General features: G+C 47.7%; 1 protein-coding gene across 2 annotated transcripts; it reads right to left on the bottom strand.

Annotated features, from left to right (window-relative positions):
• Positions 1 to 1,670: 1,670 nt before the first annotated feature.
• Positions 1,671 to 10,622, bottom strand: LOC101104164 (protein CD300H). Of its 2 annotated transcripts, none has more exons than XM_042256417.1 (4): positions 10,499 to 10,622; positions 6,093 to 6,449; positions 4,436 to 4,574; positions 1,671 to 1,984 (listed from the first exon to the last, which is right to left on the bottom strand). In XM_042256417.1, exons 1-4 carry the CDS (start codon positions 10,536 to 10,538, stop codon positions 1,852 to 1,854), a joined length of 669 nt encoding a protein of 222 aa, XP_042112351.1. In that variant the 5' UTR covers positions 10,539 to 10,622; the 3' UTR covers positions 1,671 to 1,851. The 2 variants fall into 2 exon arrangements, with proteins under 2 accessions (XP_042112351.1, XP_012041966.2); XM_012186576.4 differs by having other exon boundaries at positions 4,436 to 4,490.
• Between the last annotated feature and the right edge of the window lie 8,219 nt (positions 10,623 to 18,841).

Genomic DNA, 18,841 nt, shown 5'->3' with positions numbered 1-18,841 from the left:
CCCACCCCGGGAAGGCCCCATAGGGTCCTGCTCACTTACACATCTACTGGTGGTTTGATGGGAATAACAGCTTCCCTCACTCTCGGGCAATACAAGGAAACTGACAGTCATCACCACTTCGAGTTCCAAGCGAGCAGACACGTCGAGGAGGGGACGCTGGGTGTCTCCACTCCTCCCAGAGAGAAAGAAATCCAGAAGAGCAGTTAGGGAGCTGCTGCTCAGGGGAGCTGAAGTCCCGGACTGGAATCGGACGTGTCCTTATCTTTCTTACCTGGGTCTAGCCCCTCCCTGGGGAACGGGTCTTTAGGACCTTGATCAACTGCAGTCCAAACTACCCACTGGGCCCCAGACCCCTGGTTGCACCTTGAGCCCTGGCCCTGGAACCCCTGGATGTCTGGGTCCGTGTTTGGTCTGTCCCAGGGTGGGAGGGTGACCCTTACTCAGACAGCTCAGGCTGATGACAGGGAAGGGGCTGTAGGACTCAGCCTGGAGAGGAATGGCTGTCAGGATGCAACGGGTCTTGTTCCGATACTCACGGTGACCAGGATCAGATTCAGCAGCTGAGAGGCAGTCCCCTTAGAGTAGAATTGTTCATCTGTCCTTGAAGGAGTGAAGCTCTGCAAGAGGCCACTAGCACCATCTGGTGGTGGACCGGAGAACTGCCACAAGTGTGCCCTGGGGTGTGCCGACTTGCCTCAGTCATCCGACTATTTGAGACCCCATGGACTATAGCCCACCAGGCTCCTCTGTCCATGGGATTCTCCAGACAACAATACTGGACTGGATTGCCGTGCCCTCCTCCAGGAGATCCTCCCGACCCAGGGATCGAACCTGTATCTCGTATGTCTCCTGCATTGCCGGCGGGTTCTTTACCACTAGCAGCACCTGGGAAGCCCGAGTGGTTACCTTCTTTTTTGCCCTTGAGGTCAGGAAATAGAGGTGCCACATCCACCCAGCAAGGCTTCCGACTGACCTGGGGCTCGGACACGGGGGATGGGTCCCGATGAGGTACACTGCTCCTCTACCCGAGCTCCCACCTCCCAGAGAACAAGAGGCTCTATTGTTTGGAGACTGTTTTTGATGCTGGCTGAGTTAGAGATCACCCGGCTGGAGAGAGAGGGTTGTCACAGCCCCTGCTCCTTCTTGACCAGGCCTTTGCCTTTGTCCAGCCCGTCCCCCTGCCCCCGCCACCCCCTCGCAGCCAGCCGGAAGTCCTTATCCCAGAGGTTGTCTCTGCCCTCCTGTCACCCCACCCTCTGAATTCTGGTCTGTTTTTTTCACTATAAGGCTTATTTTTTTCTATGTGAACCACTGGACCGCCAGAGAAGTCCCCACAATGCTTATTATAAACCAGTGTTATATCTTTATTTTTTAAAAACTCCCTTTAGAATATAAACCCATGTTTTAATGATTGGTCTCTCCCCGACACCTAGAAACATGCCCGTCTCTTTGTATTTGGTGAGTGAATGAAGAAATGAAGAGTCGAGAATCCAGGCCTGGGGGAAAGGAACGCAGGTGGGCGAGATGGCAGAAAATCAGGCCCTGGCGTCCCCTGACGAGCGGTGTGGTGCCTGGGACTCCCTCTTGGGGAATGAGGGGTTCTGGGTGCCCTTGTGAAACGCTCTTCCCGGTTCTCCCCAGCCAAGCACCAGGCAGGTAAACATCATAGAGACACTTGTACATGTGATATATTTCATTAAACTTTTTACAGTTTTCTTTTTTCAATCGAGTCTCTTTTTATAACGTGAAAAGCGACATGAAGTTCTAGGTCAGACGTTTTCTCTAGTCTGAGCGGCTGTGTCTCTGGACAGGATATTGATGGCGGTGGGGCGGGGCTGCAGGTTGTCTTGGTCAGACTGGTTCTGTCTCCCCACAAACTGCCCGCTGAGGCCTGTTGACCCAGAGGACAGCACCGAGCATGCCCAGGAGCAGAGGCACCTTCAGGAAGACCAGGAGCAGGAAGTGGGTGCTGCCCAGCAGGGGCCTGTGGGAGGATGCGGTGACCGGTGGTGAGTTTCTGCTTCCACAGGAGGCCCAGGCCCCTCCCCCATCTTCCTCTGTGCTCAGGTCCCATGGCCTCAAAACTCAAAATCAAGGTCAAGTCGGGTTGGTATTGAGGCTGCACTGGGTCTTAGTAGCGGTATGAGGGATCTTTAGTTGTGGCAAGTAGAATCGCTAGTTCCCTGACCAGGGACTGGATCTGGGCCAACTGCATTGGGAGCGTGGAGTCTTAGCCACTGGACCACCTAGGAATCCCTACTCACCCTTGATGTGGTCTGCGTGGGAGAGGATCTGTTCTGTTTAAATGGCTCCACAGTCTCAGCCACAACGATCTCAACTCCTCGCTCAGCTCATGGCCCATTCTCTCACCTCCGGGTCCCGGGACCTGCCCTCACTCCAGCTCCTCACAAATGCCACGTCCTCTCCCCATCCTGAGCCTCTGCCTAATCGCCCCGCCTCCCCGACCCTGCGCCTGGCTCCCAGCCTAAGGCGGCCCTCCAGGGTCACCTCCAAGATTGCACTGGGCTCCCGTGGCCAACCCTGTTGGTACCCCGCCCTCCTTGCCCACATGACCTCCTGGCCGCTTGGACAGTACTCAGCCCACCAGTGGTCTCCCACATGCTTGGCTTGAGGGCGATCTCTGGTGTTTGGGGTGTGCGTGGCTTCCTGCACCAGGCAGGCCAGACGTGCTATAGAATCCTCTGCCTGGACACTCCTCCAGGCTCCGTCTTGGTGGGCTCTCCCGCTTCTTCAGGTTTCTGCTCAAAGGTCACTTTTTCTGAGAGGCCGTCCCTCACCACTCTGTATGAAAACCGCCAGCCTCTCCTTCTTCTCCCACCATGAGGACCAGTGTGTGTGGACCACCACCCTGGCTTCCTCGCCACGCTGTGGGGCCATCCCGGGGGATGCCCCACAGAGTCTCTCTGAGGGGGAGTGAGCCCCGTTGCTATGGTGACACCTCTCTCACTGGTGTCTGCTTCACTGGCGTTCCCAGCTTCACCGTTCCCTCACCATTATTCCTGGGATCAACTCACCAAAATGTGTCTTAGGATCGAGTTTGAACAAACCTAAACTAAGACAATCTCCTGGTTATTTGTTTTCACTGAGCATCTTGGTAGCCTTCATCATGCCCCGCCTTCTTCCCACACCTCTCTCACCCTACTCTTACACTCCTGCTTCACTTTCCTCACAGTGATTGCTGTTTACTGATATTTCCTCTATTATTTATCTATCATCTATCCAAGTATCTACCTCTATTGTCTATCATATATCTATCCATCCTGTCACATATGTCCGTCTCTACCAACTATCCTCTGTATGTATCAATCATCCATCCATATCTATCTATATTCATCTATGTGTGTATCATCCATCCATCCATTCATCTACCCATCTATTTGTCCACCCGTCCATCCATTCATCCATACATCTGTCCGTCCATCTGTCCATCCATCCACCCATCCATCCATCCATCCATCCATCCATCTGTCCACCCATCTATCCATCTGTCCACCCATCCATCCATCCGTCCATCTGTCCATCTGTCCATCCATCCATCCGTCCATCCATCTGTCCACCCATCCATCCATCTGTCCACCCATCCATCCATCTGTCCACCCATCCATCCATCCATCCACTCATCCATCCATCCGTCCATCTGTCCATCCATCCATCTGTCCATCCGTCCATCCATCCATCCGTCCATCTGTCCATCCATCCATCCGTCCATCCATCCATCCATCCGTCCATCCATCCAACCATCTGTCCACCCATCCATCCATCCAACCACCCATCTATCAATCCATCCATCCAGCTGTTCGTCTGTCCATCCATCAATCTGTCCATCAGTCTGTCCATCCCTCCATCCATCCATCCATCTGTCCACCCATCCATCCATCTGTCCGCCCATCCATCCATCCAACCAGCCATCCATCAATCCATCCATCCACCTGTTTGTCTGTCCATTCATCCATCCATCCATCCGTCCATTCATCCGTCCGTCCATCCATCTATCCATCCATCTGTCCATCCGTCCATCCATCCATCCGTCCAACCATCCATCTAGCCACATCTAGCTATCCTTCCTTTCACACATCTCTATCAACTGTCCTCTACCTACTCCTATGTGTGTGTGTATCTTTGTGTCTATCGATCATCCATGTCTACCTACCTATCTATCTATCATCTATCTATCTTCTTATCCATCTTGCCATTGTCTAAAATCTACCCATTTGAAAGAAACTTCCAGGAAAGCACAGCCTTGCCCATTAGGTCACAGCCATATTCCTAGCCTTTGGATCAGTTCCTGGCACACAGCAAGTAAATTAAAAGTTTGTTGGGTGGTGACTCATTAAGGAGACCCGCATCCAGGAAGCCCCACCCTAGGGGAGAAGCAGTGAAGGTGACAGAAGTCACCAGGGGGCGCGCACCTTACCCCTGCTGCTGGCTGGGCCATCCGGAGGTCCACGCAGAGCTGTTGCTACTGGAGGCTGCGATGGAGGCTAGAGTGAAGAACTGTGGCGGGTGAAGAACTGTGTCCTGCCCATGACTCTTCCCAGCCAGTTGCCTGTCCCCTGCATGGTTCCCAGTCCACAGAGGAGAGGGAACTCACAGAAGGGACTGGACAGGTGCTCTGGGACCATCACCTCCTCATGCTCAGACCCAGGCCTGACCAGCATATAGGAGTATCTGCAACCCAACTCCACCCTCACCTACTCTGCACCCAGGTGGACACAACCAGGACTGGCGTCACTGCCTCTAGCATGAAGCATTTTCCTTCTCCTCACCTCGTTGAAAACAGGAGTGCATGAAGGTCAGCACAAGCGTTGGACCTCAGGTCCCACCCCCTAGCCAGCGCATCCACATTCCACCCCTCCCTCACCCTGTCCACCCTGACGGAAGACAGTAGAGTGGAAGCTACTGAAGCCTGAGCACCCTAGAGCCTGTGCTCAGCAAGCAGAGAAGCCACTGCGAGGAGAAGCCTGTGCGCCAGAGCTGGAGGGTTGCCTGGGGAAAGCCCGTGAGCAGCAATGAAGATGCAGCACACCCATAAATAAGTAAATATTTTAAAAATGTTCTGTTAGTGGTCCCCCAGCCCACTTCCACCTTGTCCGGTCCAGGGGTCTGTGGGCTCCCTCCTGCCCACCACTCTGAACCTGGTTCAGAGTCCAGAAGGGAAAGGAGCAGAAGCAGAGGGAAGCTGAGGAGACAGAGAGGATGCCAGACAGACAGAGACACAGCACTTGCACAGCACAGACAGTCTGCACGGCATATTGAGTGCAGCACTTTCACAGCATCATCTTTTAGGATTTGAAATAGCTCCACTGGAATTCCATCACCTCCACTAGCTTCGTTTGTAGTGATGCTTCCTAAGGCCCAGACAGGGGCCAGAGGCTTGGGGGCTCCCTCTAGGGCTTTCCCTTGCCTACAAACCAATCCCCTTGGCCCCCAGCCCAGTTGCTGGTGCCTCTGGGAAACGGGTTTTCCCTGGGTCAGCACAGTGGTCAGAGGCCGAGGAAAGGCCCAGGGGAGGAGCTGGGGCTGGGGCTTGCCCTTCGGGATCACACAGTCAGAGGGGTGAGCCTAGCAGGCTTGGCCATCTCTGAGCCTGGACCACTCAGGGCTCCTGGATGAGGATCTGGGTTGTTGAGAGGCCCCAGTTCTGACAGCAGAAGCCAGGGGAGAGTGAGAAGAGAGTCTTCTGGAGTGGATCCCCCCCCAACCCCACACACACACCCTGTGCCCCATGCACAAGGGAGATGGCAAGAACCCCTTAGTCCTGATGGATCCAGGATAACAGCGGGCCCTTCCCCCTCTACAGCCTCAGAATCCCCGAGGCCCACAGACATTGTCAGGGCCCAGGCCATGGCAGGAACCCGGGTGTCGCCCCCTCACTCTCACAGCTGCTTACACACTCACACTCTCACACACCAGACACACACTCACATGCACACAATGCACTTGGCCCTGAAGTTCTGACACACAAACACCAGCCCCAGTTCCTCTCCCCGAGGCTGAAAATTCCTGGGATGCCCCGCAGAGCTGAGCTCAGATACCTTCACCACCAGTACCAGAGAAAAAGAGGGTCTTACCTGGGGAGACAATCACTTGAACCTGGAAAAAAGGATCAGGCAGGAAGCTGAGGAGTCCTTCTTCCTTTAGAATCGTTGCAACCCCACACCTGTATTTCCCTGCATCGTCTGCAGTGAGGTTTTCCAAGGTCACTGTGAAGGCGAGATCCTCCGGATGGTCTGTGATGGACACCCGGCCGCTCTTCACCTCCACCTCGGGCCCGCTGGTCTGCACAGTCCGCTGCCAAAGCGGGAAGCACGGCTGTCTGCACCAGTATTTGTGAAATGCCCTGTATTCCTCTTCGTAGCGACACTCCACACTCAGGGATTCCCCCACAGCGCCCGTCACGGTGCTGGGGCCACTCAGGGACAAAGAGCCTGGAAGACACTGGAAGTCAGTCTCGTCTTCATCCTAAAGAGCCTGGGCCAGAGGAGCCTGGGGGGTCAGGTCCTCTGGGAGCCTGGAAGACACCCTGAGGCCAGAGGAAGGAGGGCTCAGAAGCCAAGGAGGCAGGGGGGTTAACCCGGTGTAAAGTTCGGGTGAGAAACAGTTGTGGCAAAGTACCAAACTTCTGAAAAAGAACTGCGTATGTAATATACTTGTGTGTTTGAGTGTGTGTGTGTGTTAGTCACTTCAGTTGTGTCTGACTCTTTGCAACTAACAAGCTAACAAACTGACTAACAAATGTGTGAAAGAGGCCAGAACTCTGTGACGATTGTTGTTTAGTCGCTAAATTGTGTCCAGCTCTTTGCACCCCCATGGACCATATAGCCTGCAAGGCTCCTCTGTTCATGGGATTCTTTAGGCAAGAATACTGGAGTGGGTTGCCATTTCCTTCTCAAGGGGATCTTTCTGATCCAGGGATCAAACCCAGGTCTCTGTCATTGCAAGCAGGTTTTTTACCATTTGAGCCATCAGGGAAGCCCAAATAATCTACTTACTGATAACCTATCTGTCTGTCCATCCAGCCATCCTTCCCTCCCTCCCTTTCTCCTTCCTTCTCTCTCCTCATCCACCCATCCAACCAACTATTCAGGCAATATACTGTCACCCACAGGTTAGGAGCCTTTTGCTTTTGTTTAATGTTCGAATTAACATTAAAAATACATTTTTCGCTTCTTCATTAAAAAAAAATTGGGGGCTGAGCTGCCCAGCTTGCAGCATCTTAGTCCCCCACCCCACCCCAGGGATTGAAACCAGGGCCCTCAGCAGGAAAAATGCTGAGTCCTAACTACTGGATCACAAAGGAATTCCCACTTCTTCACTTTTAATATCTTGAATTTGGACCCTTTATTTCCCAGCAAGTCCAAGGCCATTGACCTATATTCCACAACAGAATGCTGTCCACTCCTCCCACCAACATCCCCTAGTGCAGCGGTTCCCAAGCAGCAGCGATAGTCCCCACAGGAGATACCCGGCAATGTTTGAAGACATTTTCTTTTTTAATTTATTTATTTTAATTGGAGGCTAATTACTTTACAATATTGTATTGGTTTTGCCATACATCAACATGAATCTGCCATGGGTGTACACATGTTCCCCATCCTGAACCCCCCTCCCACCTCCTTCCCCGAACCATCCCTCTGGGTCATCCCAGTGCACCAGCCCTAAGCATTCTGTATCCTGCATCGAACCTGGACTGGTGATTCATTTCCTATATGATATTATACATGTTTCAATGCCATTTTCCCAAATCATCCCACCCTCTCCCTCTCCCACAGAGTCCAAAAGACTGTTCCATACATCTGTGTCTCTTTTGCTCTGTCACATACAGGGTTATCTTTACCATCTTTCTAAATTCTGTATATATGCGTCACTATGCTGTATTGGTGTTTTTCTTTCTGGCTTACTTCACTCTGTATAATAGGCTCCAGTTTAATCCACCTCATTAGAACTGATTCGATTGTATTCTTTTTAATGGCTAAGTAATACTCCATTGTGTACAGGTTTCTTATCCATTCATCTGCTGATGGACATTTAGAGCTAATCAATGAATATAGTAAAGTTGCAGGATATAAAATCAACACACAGAAATCCCTTGCATTCCTATACACTAATAATGAGAAAATAGAAAGAGAAATTAAGGAAACAATTCCATTCACCATTGCAACAAAAAGAATAAAATACTTTGGAATATATCTAAAGAAACTAAAGAAACTAAAGACCTATATATAGAAAACTATAAAACACTGGTGAAAGAAATAAAAGAGAACACTAATAGATGGAGAAATATACCATGTTCATGGATCAGAAGAATCAGCATAGTGAAAATGAGTCGACTACCCAAAGCAATCTATAGATTTAATGCAATCCCTATCAAGCTGCCAACAGTATTTTTCACAGAGCTAGAGCAAATAATTTCAGAATTTGTATGGAAATGCAAAAACCCTCAAATAGCCAAAGCAAGCTTGAGAAAGAAGAATGGAACTGTTTGAAGACATTTTTGAGGGTCACCATTCCAGGGCGGGAAGACGGGGGAGAGGGAGGGTGTGAACTGCTTCTGCCATCCAGTGGGCAGAGGCCAGGGATGCTGCTAAACATCTCTCAGTGCACAAGGCACCCTCACCACACAGAACGAGTGCTCCCATGTCAGCAATGCTGAGGTCCTGCAACCTTGCTGGAAGGGGCGAAATGCCCCAGCTAGAAGACCTCCACACTGAGGCTTGGGACTCAAGGCAAGCGGGGACAGCCTCGCTGAGCCGCCTCTGTGCATCTGCTGCTGTTCTGGGCTCAGGCTCTGGGGGCACTGTTCTGTCCGATTCTGACCACGAGGATAGGAGGGAGGGGAAGGGAAGAGGGGAGGAGCAGAGGGACGGGGCGCGGGAGGAGGGCGACTTCTGGCCTGGACTCTTGACATTCGACTCTTTCAGTTGCCTGGGACCCACCCTTCAAGATCTGGGGCTGCGCTTCCTCAGATGCGGACAGGAAACATGAGGGAACGTTCCAGAACCTCCCTGCCCTCTGATACTCCACCAAGACCCTGACCCCAAGCCAGCGTGAGCGGCACCCCCAGCACCCCCTAGAGCAAGCTCCCTGCGCCCCAGGGCCTCAAAAAGAAACCTTGCATTTTTCTCTCAGACCAGGACTGACCACATTCCCAGCAATCTTACTTTCCAGGGGTCCACAGAGCAGGAACACCCCTGCCCTGCCCCACGCATCCCCCAACCTGGGGCCAGCCCAGACCCCCAGAGAGGCACCGGACCCCCAGTGCATCAGATCCTCCATACATAAAGGGATATTCACTAGGGGACTTAGAAGTAACTGACATTGTACTATTAAAAAGACTGATGCCCTTGGATATAAAAATATTTGGTTTGAATCTTGACTATGTCTTTTATATATGTATGTATATATATAGATACATACATATTTATCTACTTGTTTTGCTGTGCTGGGTCTTTCTTGAAGCACGCAGGATCTTTAGTTGCATCATGTGAGATCTAGTTCCCTGACCGGGGATGGAACCTGGGCTCCCTTCATTGAGAGGGCACAGTCTTAGCCACTGGACCTCTGGAGAAGTCCATTGGCTTTGTGTGTCTTTATGAACTGATTTAGAATAAATTATCTGCGCCTTTCTGAGTTTGCCTCTCTTTTTCTAAATGTATTTATTATTTTTATTATTTATTTAATACAATAAATATTTATTAACTAATGCATAAATAATATAATCAATTTTATATAGTTATTTATTATTTAAAAATTTTTTTACAATGTTGTGTTAGTTTCTGCTGTACAGCAACATGAATCCATTATATGTCTACATATATCTCCTCCTTTTCAGCCTCCCTTCCAGGGAATGTTGAGTCATTCCCTTCCACCCTACAGTCACTTGTTTTAATAAGAATCACTCATTGGAAAAGACTGATGCTGGGAGGGATTCAGGGCAAGAGAAGAAGGGGACGACAGAGGATGAGATGGCTGGATAGCATCACTGACTTGATGCATGTGAGTCTGAGTGAACTCCGGGAGTTGGTGATGGACAAGGAGGCCTGGTGTGCTGCGATTCATGGGGTCGCAAAGAGTCGGACATGACTGAGCAACTGAACTGAACTGAAGGACTGGACTAAGTAACAGGAGGAAATCTTGTCTAACTGATTTGTCCAATTAGTATTAGTTCTCTGCTCCCCCTGCCCTTCTCTCTGGTGTATCAAGACAACACTCCTGATTTTAATCATGTTGGGGATAACAACTCAAGTGGCCAGATATAAACTTAAGGCTCAGTACGTACTGTCTGTGTGGGAAGCAAGCTTTTCATCTCATACTCTTCCTTTCCCAGGGAGCAAATACGTTGAACTGGGGTTTTTACAGGCACATCGCACCCTCTGTTTCCTTATGCTTCTTCTTCCCATCAGCACCCTTTGCTCACACCGTGCTCGCCCTGACTCACCTGCATGAACTTCCCCACATCAGGCCCAGCCCCACTCACCTGGGATGCAGAGAAGCAGCAGAACCACCAGCAGCTGCATGGCCCAGGCCCTGGTGATCTCTGCAGGCTCCTGCAGAGCCTGGCGCCTCCTCACCAGTTCCACTCACTGTTTCCCTTTTCTGCTTTTCTTGGCACTTTTCTGCTTCCTCTCTCAGCCTCCTAGAGCTGTTCTAGAGTTGATCAGAAAATGAGGGAAGCTGGGGCCTTGGGACATCAGATAATGATGCTGAGAGTTTGTCGAAAGTCATTCTCATGTAGCACATTTGAATTTGCAGTTCCAGTTTCTGTTCCTTGTGAAGATGATGCCCTTCCCATTCCTTGCCTGTGGTTGATGGGCCCATCCCCCCTTCTCTAAATCAGTATTGCCCAGACAGCCATACCAGTCTTGGTTAAATTCCATCTAGATTTTCTGAGCAAGTCCTCCTCTTTGTAAAGAAAGCCCATTTTCTGTGGCTGGCGCGGGCAGTCCTGTGTGATCAAGCATTGACTAAGCCTTGTCTGGACACAGTCAGCTGTTTGCAGGGCCCAGTGCAAGATGAAAACATCCTCAATCTGGAAATATTAAGAATTTCAGGAGTGGTCTAGAGGCTAAGTCTCTGTGCTCCCAATGCAGGGAGTCCAGGTTTGATCCCTGGTCAGAGAACTAGATCCCACATGCCACAACTAAGACTGATGCAATGAAGATCAAAGATACTGAGTGCCACAACTATGACCCAGTGCAGTCAAACAAATAAAGAAATTCTAACATGTATACTATCATGTAAGAATCGAATCGCCAGTCTATGTCTGATGCAGGATACAGCATGCTTGGGGCGGGTGCATGGGGATGACCCAGAGAGATGTTATGGGGAGGGAGGTGGGAGGGGGGTTCATGTTTAGGAATGCATGTAAGAATTAAAGATTCTAAAATTTAAAAAAAATATATAAATAAAAGAAATACTAAAAAAAAAAAAAAAAGGAATTTCAAGATGGCGGCAATGGAGTATCAGCCAAGCATGTGGCCCTTCTAAGTGTGAAGCCTGATGATGCTACACCAGCTGTACCCCTGTGAGGCTGGTTCTGTCTTGGCCCTTGATGGTACAGATCAAGGGCACCGTAGAGGCCAGTGAGGCTGCCAAGGATGGAATGGAGGGAGATTAGTTGGACATGATGTCAGAGAGAAACTCAAGAATGAAGTGGGGACCTTGGAGGGTTTTGAGCAGAGGAGTGGCATGATCCCATGCTTGTTTTCAAAGCATCATTCTTGCTGTTAAATGGGGAATGGGGACTTCCCTGATGGTCCAGTGGTTAAGATTTCACCTTCCAATGCAGGTGGGTAGGTTCAATCTCTGGTTGGGGAGCTGAGACACCACCTGTCTTGTGGCCAAAAACCCAAAACACAGAACAGAAACAATATTGTAACAAATTCAGTAGAGACTTTAAAAATGGTCCAGATCGAAAAAAATATTTTTAATAAATAGAGAGTAGACCATCCCCTCCCCAAGAAAAATAAATGCAAAAAGGCAAAATGGTTGTCTGAGGAGGCCTTACAGATAGCTGAGAAAAGAAGAGAAGCTAAAGGCAAAGGAGAAAAAGAAAGATAGACTCATTTGAATGCAGAGTTCTAAAGAATAGTTAGGAGACATAAGAAGCCCTTCCTCAGTGATCAACGAAAAGAAGCAGAGGAAAACAATAGAATGGGAAAGACTAGAGATCTCTTCAAGAAAATTAGAGATACCAAGGGAACATTTCATGCAAGGATGAGCACAATAAAGGTCAGAAATTGTGTGGACCTAACAGAAGCAGAAGATATTAAGAAGAGGTGGCAAGAATACACAGAAGAATCTTATACCAAAAAGATCTTCATGACCCAGATAACTATAATAGTATGATTACTCACCTAGAGCCAGACATCCTGGAATGTGAAGTCAAGTGGGCCTTAGGAAGCATCACTACGAACAAAGCTAGTGGAGGTGATAGAATTCCAGTGGAGCTATTTCAAATCCTAAAAGATGATACTGTTAAAGTGCTGCACTCAATATGCAAGCAAGTCTGGAAAACTCAGCAGTGGCCACAGGACTGGAAAAGGTCAGTTTTCATTCCAACCCCAAAGAAAGGCAACACTAAAGGATGCTCAAACTATCACACAATTGCACTCACCTCACACACTAGTAAAGTAATGCTCAAAATTCTCCAAGCCAGGCTTCATGAACCATGAACTTCCACATGTTCAAGCTGGATTTAGAAAAGGCAGAGGAACCACAGATCAAATTGCCAACATCTGCTGGATCATCAAAAAAGCAAGAGAGTTCCAGAAAAACATCTATTTCTGCTTTATTGACTATGCTAAAGCCTTTGACTGTGTGGATCACAACAAACTGTGGAAAATTCTGAAAGAGATGGGAATACCAGACCACCTGAGCTGTCTCCTGAGAAATCTGTATGCAGGTCAGGAGGCAACAGTTAGAACATGGACATGGAATGACAAACTGGTTCCAAATCAGGAAAGGAGTATTTCAAGGTTGTATATTGTCACCCTGCTTATTTAACTTATATGCAGAAAACATCATGCAAAATGCCAGGCTGGATGAAGTACAAGCTGGAATCAAGATTGCTGGCAGAAATATTAGTAACCTCAGATACACAGATGACACCACCCTTATGGCAGAAAGTGAAGAAGAACTAAAGAGCCTCTTGATGAAAATGAAAGAGGAGGGTGAAAAAGTTGACTTAAAACTCAACATTCAGAAAACTAAGATCATGGCATCCAGTCCCATTACTTCATGGCAAATAGATGGGGAAATAATGGAAACAGTGAGAGATTTTATTTTGGGGGGCTCCAAAACCACTGCAGATGGTGACTGCAGCCATGAAATTAAAAGACACTTGCTCCTTGGGAAAAAAGTTATGACCAACCTAGACAGCATATTAAAAAGCAGAGACATTACTTTGCCAACAAAGGTCTGTCTAGTCCAAGCTATGGTTTTTCCAGTGGTCATGTATGTATGTGAGAGTTGGACTATAAAGAAAGCTGAGCGCTCTTGAACTGTGGTGTTGGAGAAGACTCTTGAGAGTCCCTTGGACTGCCTGGAGATCCAACCAGTAAATCCTAAAGGAAATCAGTCCTGAATATTCATTGAAAGGGCTCATGTTGAAGCTGAAACTCCAATATTTTGGCCACCTGATGCAAAGAGCCGACTAATTGGAAAAGACCCTGATACTGGGAAAAAGATTGAAGGTGGGAGAAGGGGACAACAGAGGCTAGGATGACTTATGGCATCACTGACACAATGGACATGAGTTTGAGTAGGCTCCAGGAATTGGTGATGGATAGGGAGGCCTGGCGTGCTTCGGTCCATGGGATTGGCATGCTGCAAAGAGCCGGACATGACTGAGTGACTGAACTGAACCAAGTAGACTGTTCAGATGAGGAAGGGGGTCTAATGTGAGAATTGGGAGACCAGTTAGTCTGCAAAAGTCCAAGAGTTGATGATGACTGGCTCTCAAATTAAGAGCAGGGGAGGGAGTGGTTAGATCCTGGAAATCGGCATTTTGAAGGAAAGATATTTTAACAGATCAGATATGGTGTATGAGCAAAAGAGAGGGGTCAAGAGTATCGCTCCAGTTTGGGGAGCAATGGGAGGAATGGAATCCAAATAAACTGAAGTGGGAAAAGCTGGTTTGGGGATGAAGATCCTAGTCTGACTTGTTTGGTTGTTACTGTTGTCTAAAATTTTTGGCTGGGTTGCACAGCATGTGAGATCCTAGTTCCTCAGCCAGTCATTGAACCCAGCCCCCCCCCCCCCCCGCATTGGAAGCACGGAGTCTTTACCATTGGACCACCAGGGAAGTCCCTGATTTATGTTTTAAGATGTCTGTCAGTCATCCATCATGGACCAAACATCTGTGTCTTCTTCCAACCCCAGTTTATATGTTGAAGGCCTGACCCTCTAAGTGACCTGACCCTCCTGGGGGAGGTAACGAGGTTAGATGAGGTCATGAGGGTGGGGCCCTGTTCTGATAGGATGGTGGCCTTATTACAAGAGGAAGACTTCTCTCCCTCTACCTCCATCTCTGTCTCTATCTTTATTTCTCTCTCTCTCTCTCTCAAAAAGATAAAAGCAGAATTTAGTGAATTTTAAAATAGAAAAGCAGTAAAACCATGAACAAACCCAAGGGCTGACCTTTTGTGGAGTGGAGGAAAATGCGAGGAAAAAGAGACAATACAACAGAGGAACTCAAAAAGAGAATATTTCCAGATAAAGAGAAAATTAAAAGACTCTCACGAGAGCATTTTGAAAAAAGTACTTACATGTATGCTCATAAGCTGAGATTAGACCAGCAATTTTCTATGGAAATAGATATTACCTAAGCTTACTGCAGATGAAATAGAAATCTTCAAAATACTGTAGAAAGGGCTTCCCTGATAGTTCAGTGGTAAAGAATCCTCCTGGCAATTCAGGAGACACAGGTTCGATCCCTGGTCCTGGAAGATCCTGCGTGTCCCATGGGCCACGACTACTGAGCCTGTGCTCTAGAGCAGCACTTACAACAAGAGAAGCCACGGCAATGAGGAGCTCGCACACTGCCGCTGGAGTGTAGCCCCCACTCTTTGCAACTAAAGAAAAGCCCATGTGGCAAGGAGAACAGCCAAATAAATAAATAAAGTTATTTTCTTAAAAATGCTATGGAAAAATCTGAGAATGTTACCAAGAAACTATTTATTCCCTCCAGTCCCCACTCCAACCCTCAAAATGATGGACAAACCCCAGTGATTTGTCCTTCCAAAGCTTCAAGGAACAGATACTTCCAACACTATGGAGACCATTCCAGGCCGTCCAGAAAGAAGGAACATTTTGGGATGAAGTCAGCGTAATATTGATATGACAACCTGACCAAGAGAACATTTATGAGAGAGAAAATATAGTCCAATCTCATTGATAAGCACTGATGAGAAGGTTCTTATATTAAAAAATTGAAGATAAATTTGGGGAAGTACTTTAAAAGAATGATACAATATGATCAAGTTTGATTCATTCTAGGAATCTCAGGAGTCTAGGAATCACAGGGTGATTCATACAGGAAATATGTTTGTATTATTAATCACTTTAAAATTCTATTGAGAGATAGAAATATAAGCAAGTGGAAAGCTATATCTCTTTCATTTCATTGCCCAGAGAATCCCAGGGACGGGGGAGCCTGGTGGGCTGCCGTCTATGGGGTCGCACAGAGTTGGACACGACTGAAGCGACTTAGCAGCAGCATATCTCTTTCAACCCCATGGACAGAGGGACCTGGTGGGTTACAGCCCATGGGGTCGCAAAGGGTCAGACACGACTGACTGATCACACACACACACACACACACACACACACACACACCTCTTTCAATACTGTGAATGTGTGTGCATGCCATGTGCCCTTCTGTTCCCTCTTTCAGTCCCATCTTGGTTCTGGCCTAGAGCCGGTCACAGAGTCAGGAGGCTGGGGGGCACATCAAGCCTAGAGATGGTTCCACCTCATCCTACTAACCCTGTTTAGATGCCAGTCCTCATGCTGCTCTCGCCCTCAGTAAATATCTGCGCCCCTCCTTCTTAGCAGTTAGAGGGACCCTCATTTCCTTTACCAAGAAGAACGGTTGTGCTATAGATCAGGCCAGGACCAAATTTTTTTAAATGGTTCTTTCAATTTTATTTTTTAATTGAAGTATAGTTGATTTATGATGTTGTGCCAATCTCTGCCATACAGCAAAGTGACTCAGTTATACACATGTAGAATTTATATGTATATATATATAAATATATAAATATAAATATAAATATAAATAAATAAATAAATATATATATATACACACTCTTTTCCCCTTATGGTTTATCACAGGATATTGAATACAGTTCCTTGTGCTATACAGTAGAATATACTTGCTGTTTATCCATTCTACAAAAAAAAAGCTTACATATGCTAAACCCACACTCCCACTCCTTCCCTCCCGAACCACCCTCCCCCTTGGCAACCACAAGTCTAACCTCTGTATCTGTGAGTCTGTTTCTGTTTTGTAGATATGTTTATTTGTCCCATATTTTAGATTCCACATATAAGTGATTGTTGTTGTTGTTCAGTTGGTAAGTCGTGTCCAACTCTTTATGACCCCATGAACTGCAGCATGCCAGGCTCTCCTATCCTTCACTATGTTCCTGAGTTTGCCCAAATTCATGTCCATGGAGTTGGTGATGCCATCCAACCATCTCATCCTCTATTACCCGCTTCTCCTCCTGCCTTCAATCTTTCCCAGCATCAGTGTCTTTTCCAATGAGTCGGTTCTTTGCATCAGGTGGCCAGAGTTTTGGAGCTGCAGCATCAGTCCTCCCAATAAATATTCAGGGTTGAATTCCTTTATGTATGAAATCATATGTTGTTTGTCTTTGTCTTTCTGGACACAGCTCCCATCACCTGCTGCAATTCATCTTCTCAAAGAGTGACACTCTTTTCTCCTAATATATAAAATGTAGAATAGGTGCTGACAATGGGAAATGAATCAAAGACAAGTGCAAATAAGATTCAAACAGCTTCACTTAAACCTTAAGGACATCCAGGGTGTCCACTCTTGACCTTGGCTTTGCATCCTTGAAGGCTATTAAGCATGTGTTACCACCGAGGATGGGAGGCTGGGCCACGTGGCTGCTCCTGGCTCTGCTCTTATAGTCGTCCGAGGTGAGTGGGGCTGGTGCTTCAGACACTGGAGTGACTGAAGTTGGGCAGGAGATCATGAGGGTCTGTCCTGGCTTAGAGATAGGCAACTTTTTACTGTGACCCTGTCTCTGTGTCTATGCATAGAGAGAGAGTGTGGACCTCCAGGGAATTCTCTCTAACAGACTCTTGAGGAAATCCACATTGGAACTTTTGACTGAGCACAGTAAGTATCAACTTCCCTGGTCATTCAGTGGACTGTTAGGACCTGTCTAGATCCCCATGCAGCCTCATTCCTCTGGCCATCTTCCCCCTCAGGCAGAGTTAGCAACCATGTCCACTCACAGAACAAAGGATTGAATGAACACCAGAAGAGAGCTAGCCAGCTGCAAACCGGCCCATCCCCTTCCAGAGGCAAAGAGGCAGGTGGGTGACATCCACGGCCAGAAGGCAAGGGGCAATCTTGGCACCAGAAACAGCATCCTCCACCAACCTGCAAGCAGGCTCCCAGTTGCTAACCAAGACTTCCTGGGGTCCTGGATGGTTGACATCCTCCAGGAGGGTCACAGTCAGAGATCAGCTCCCCAGAGGAGACACATGGCACACCTGAGACAGCATTCTTGCAGTGCACCCAGGAAACCAGGTTGGGACCAGGGAGATGATAAGATGCATTGCCCACCTGGGGAGAGTGTGCTCACCAAGCACCTGGGCGTCTGAGCTGCTCGGACCTGGGAAGGACACAAAACGCAGGCCCAACCAAGTCTGTGTCTTTGTGGAGTACCCAAGAAGTTGAACCTGAGTGGCTTAGACCTGGGAAGTGCACACAACCCAGGGCCGGCCTCAGACAGTTCCCCTGCAGAGCAACCTGGAGCCTGAGCAGTGTAGACTGGGAAAGCACACACACCATGAGTGGGGGCAAACCCAGTGTGGCCCAGACACTGCGAGCACTCCCCACACATGCCAGTGATATTTGTTTGCAGTGTTCCTCCCTTCCCACAGCACAGTTGAAAAAGTGAGCCTAAATAAATGACCACCTTCACCCCCTTGTGTCAGGATGGAAATTAGACCCTGAACAGACTTGCAAACAGAGGGAGCCAAAATAAAGAAATGGGAACTGCTTTGGAAGTAATAGGTGCAACATATTAAAACCTGTAGTTAGCATTGACTACATTGGAAGGGGCCTATAGACCTTGAGAAAAAATATAAGCTGGAACAAGGAACTATCTGAAACTGAACTGACCCCACATTGCCCTCAACAGCTCCAGAGAAATTCCTAAATATATTTTACTATTATCATTTTTTATTTTTTTTTAATTTTTAAGTTCTTTATTACTCCATTAATTTTCATTTTTAAAACCTACTATTATGTTGCAAAAAAGACCCTATTTTAAAAGCAAATTTCATATATATATATATTTTATAATTTTTGCAATTTTGTTTTGTTTTATAAATACCGTATTTTTGAGAATCTAACCTCTACTCTAGATTTTTAATTTTCTTTTTTGTATTTGTCATCAATTTTGTACCTTTAAGAATCCAATCTTCAGTACCCATTTTTAGTTAAGAGTGTGATTACTGGTTTGATTGCTCTCTCCCCTTTTGACTCTCCTTTTTCTCCCCCAGGTCACTTCTATCTCCTCCCTGCCCCTTCTCTTCTCTGCTTAACTCTGTGAATCTC

This window comes from Ovis aries, chromosome 11 (genome assembly GCF_016772045.2).
Source record: "Ovis aries strain OAR_USU_Benz2616 breed Rambouillet chromosome 11, ARS-UI_Ramb_v3.0, whole genome shotgun sequence".
NCBI classification, from domain to species: domain Eukaryota; kingdom Metazoa; phylum Chordata; class Mammalia; order Artiodactyla; family Bovidae; genus Ovis; species Ovis aries.
Note: the sequence above shows the minus strand (reverse complement) of the source record. Positions and strands in the feature narration are given on the sequence as shown.

Excerpts from the sequence above, each read along its gene's own strand:
- LOC101104164 (XM_042256417.1), bottom strand. The coding sequence starts at position 10,538 with ATGCAGCTGCTGGTGGTTCTGCTGCTTCTCTGCATCCCAG. Across the intron at positions 6,450-10,498 it reads GCTGCTTCTCTGCATCCCAG|GCTCTTTGTCCCTGAGTGGC; the intron begins GTGAGTGGGGCT and ends AGTGTCTTCCAG. Across the intron at positions 4,575-6,092 it reads TCAAGTGATTGTCTCCCCAG|GGGACAGGCAACTGGCTGGG; the intron begins GTAAGACCCTCT and ends GGAACCATGCAG.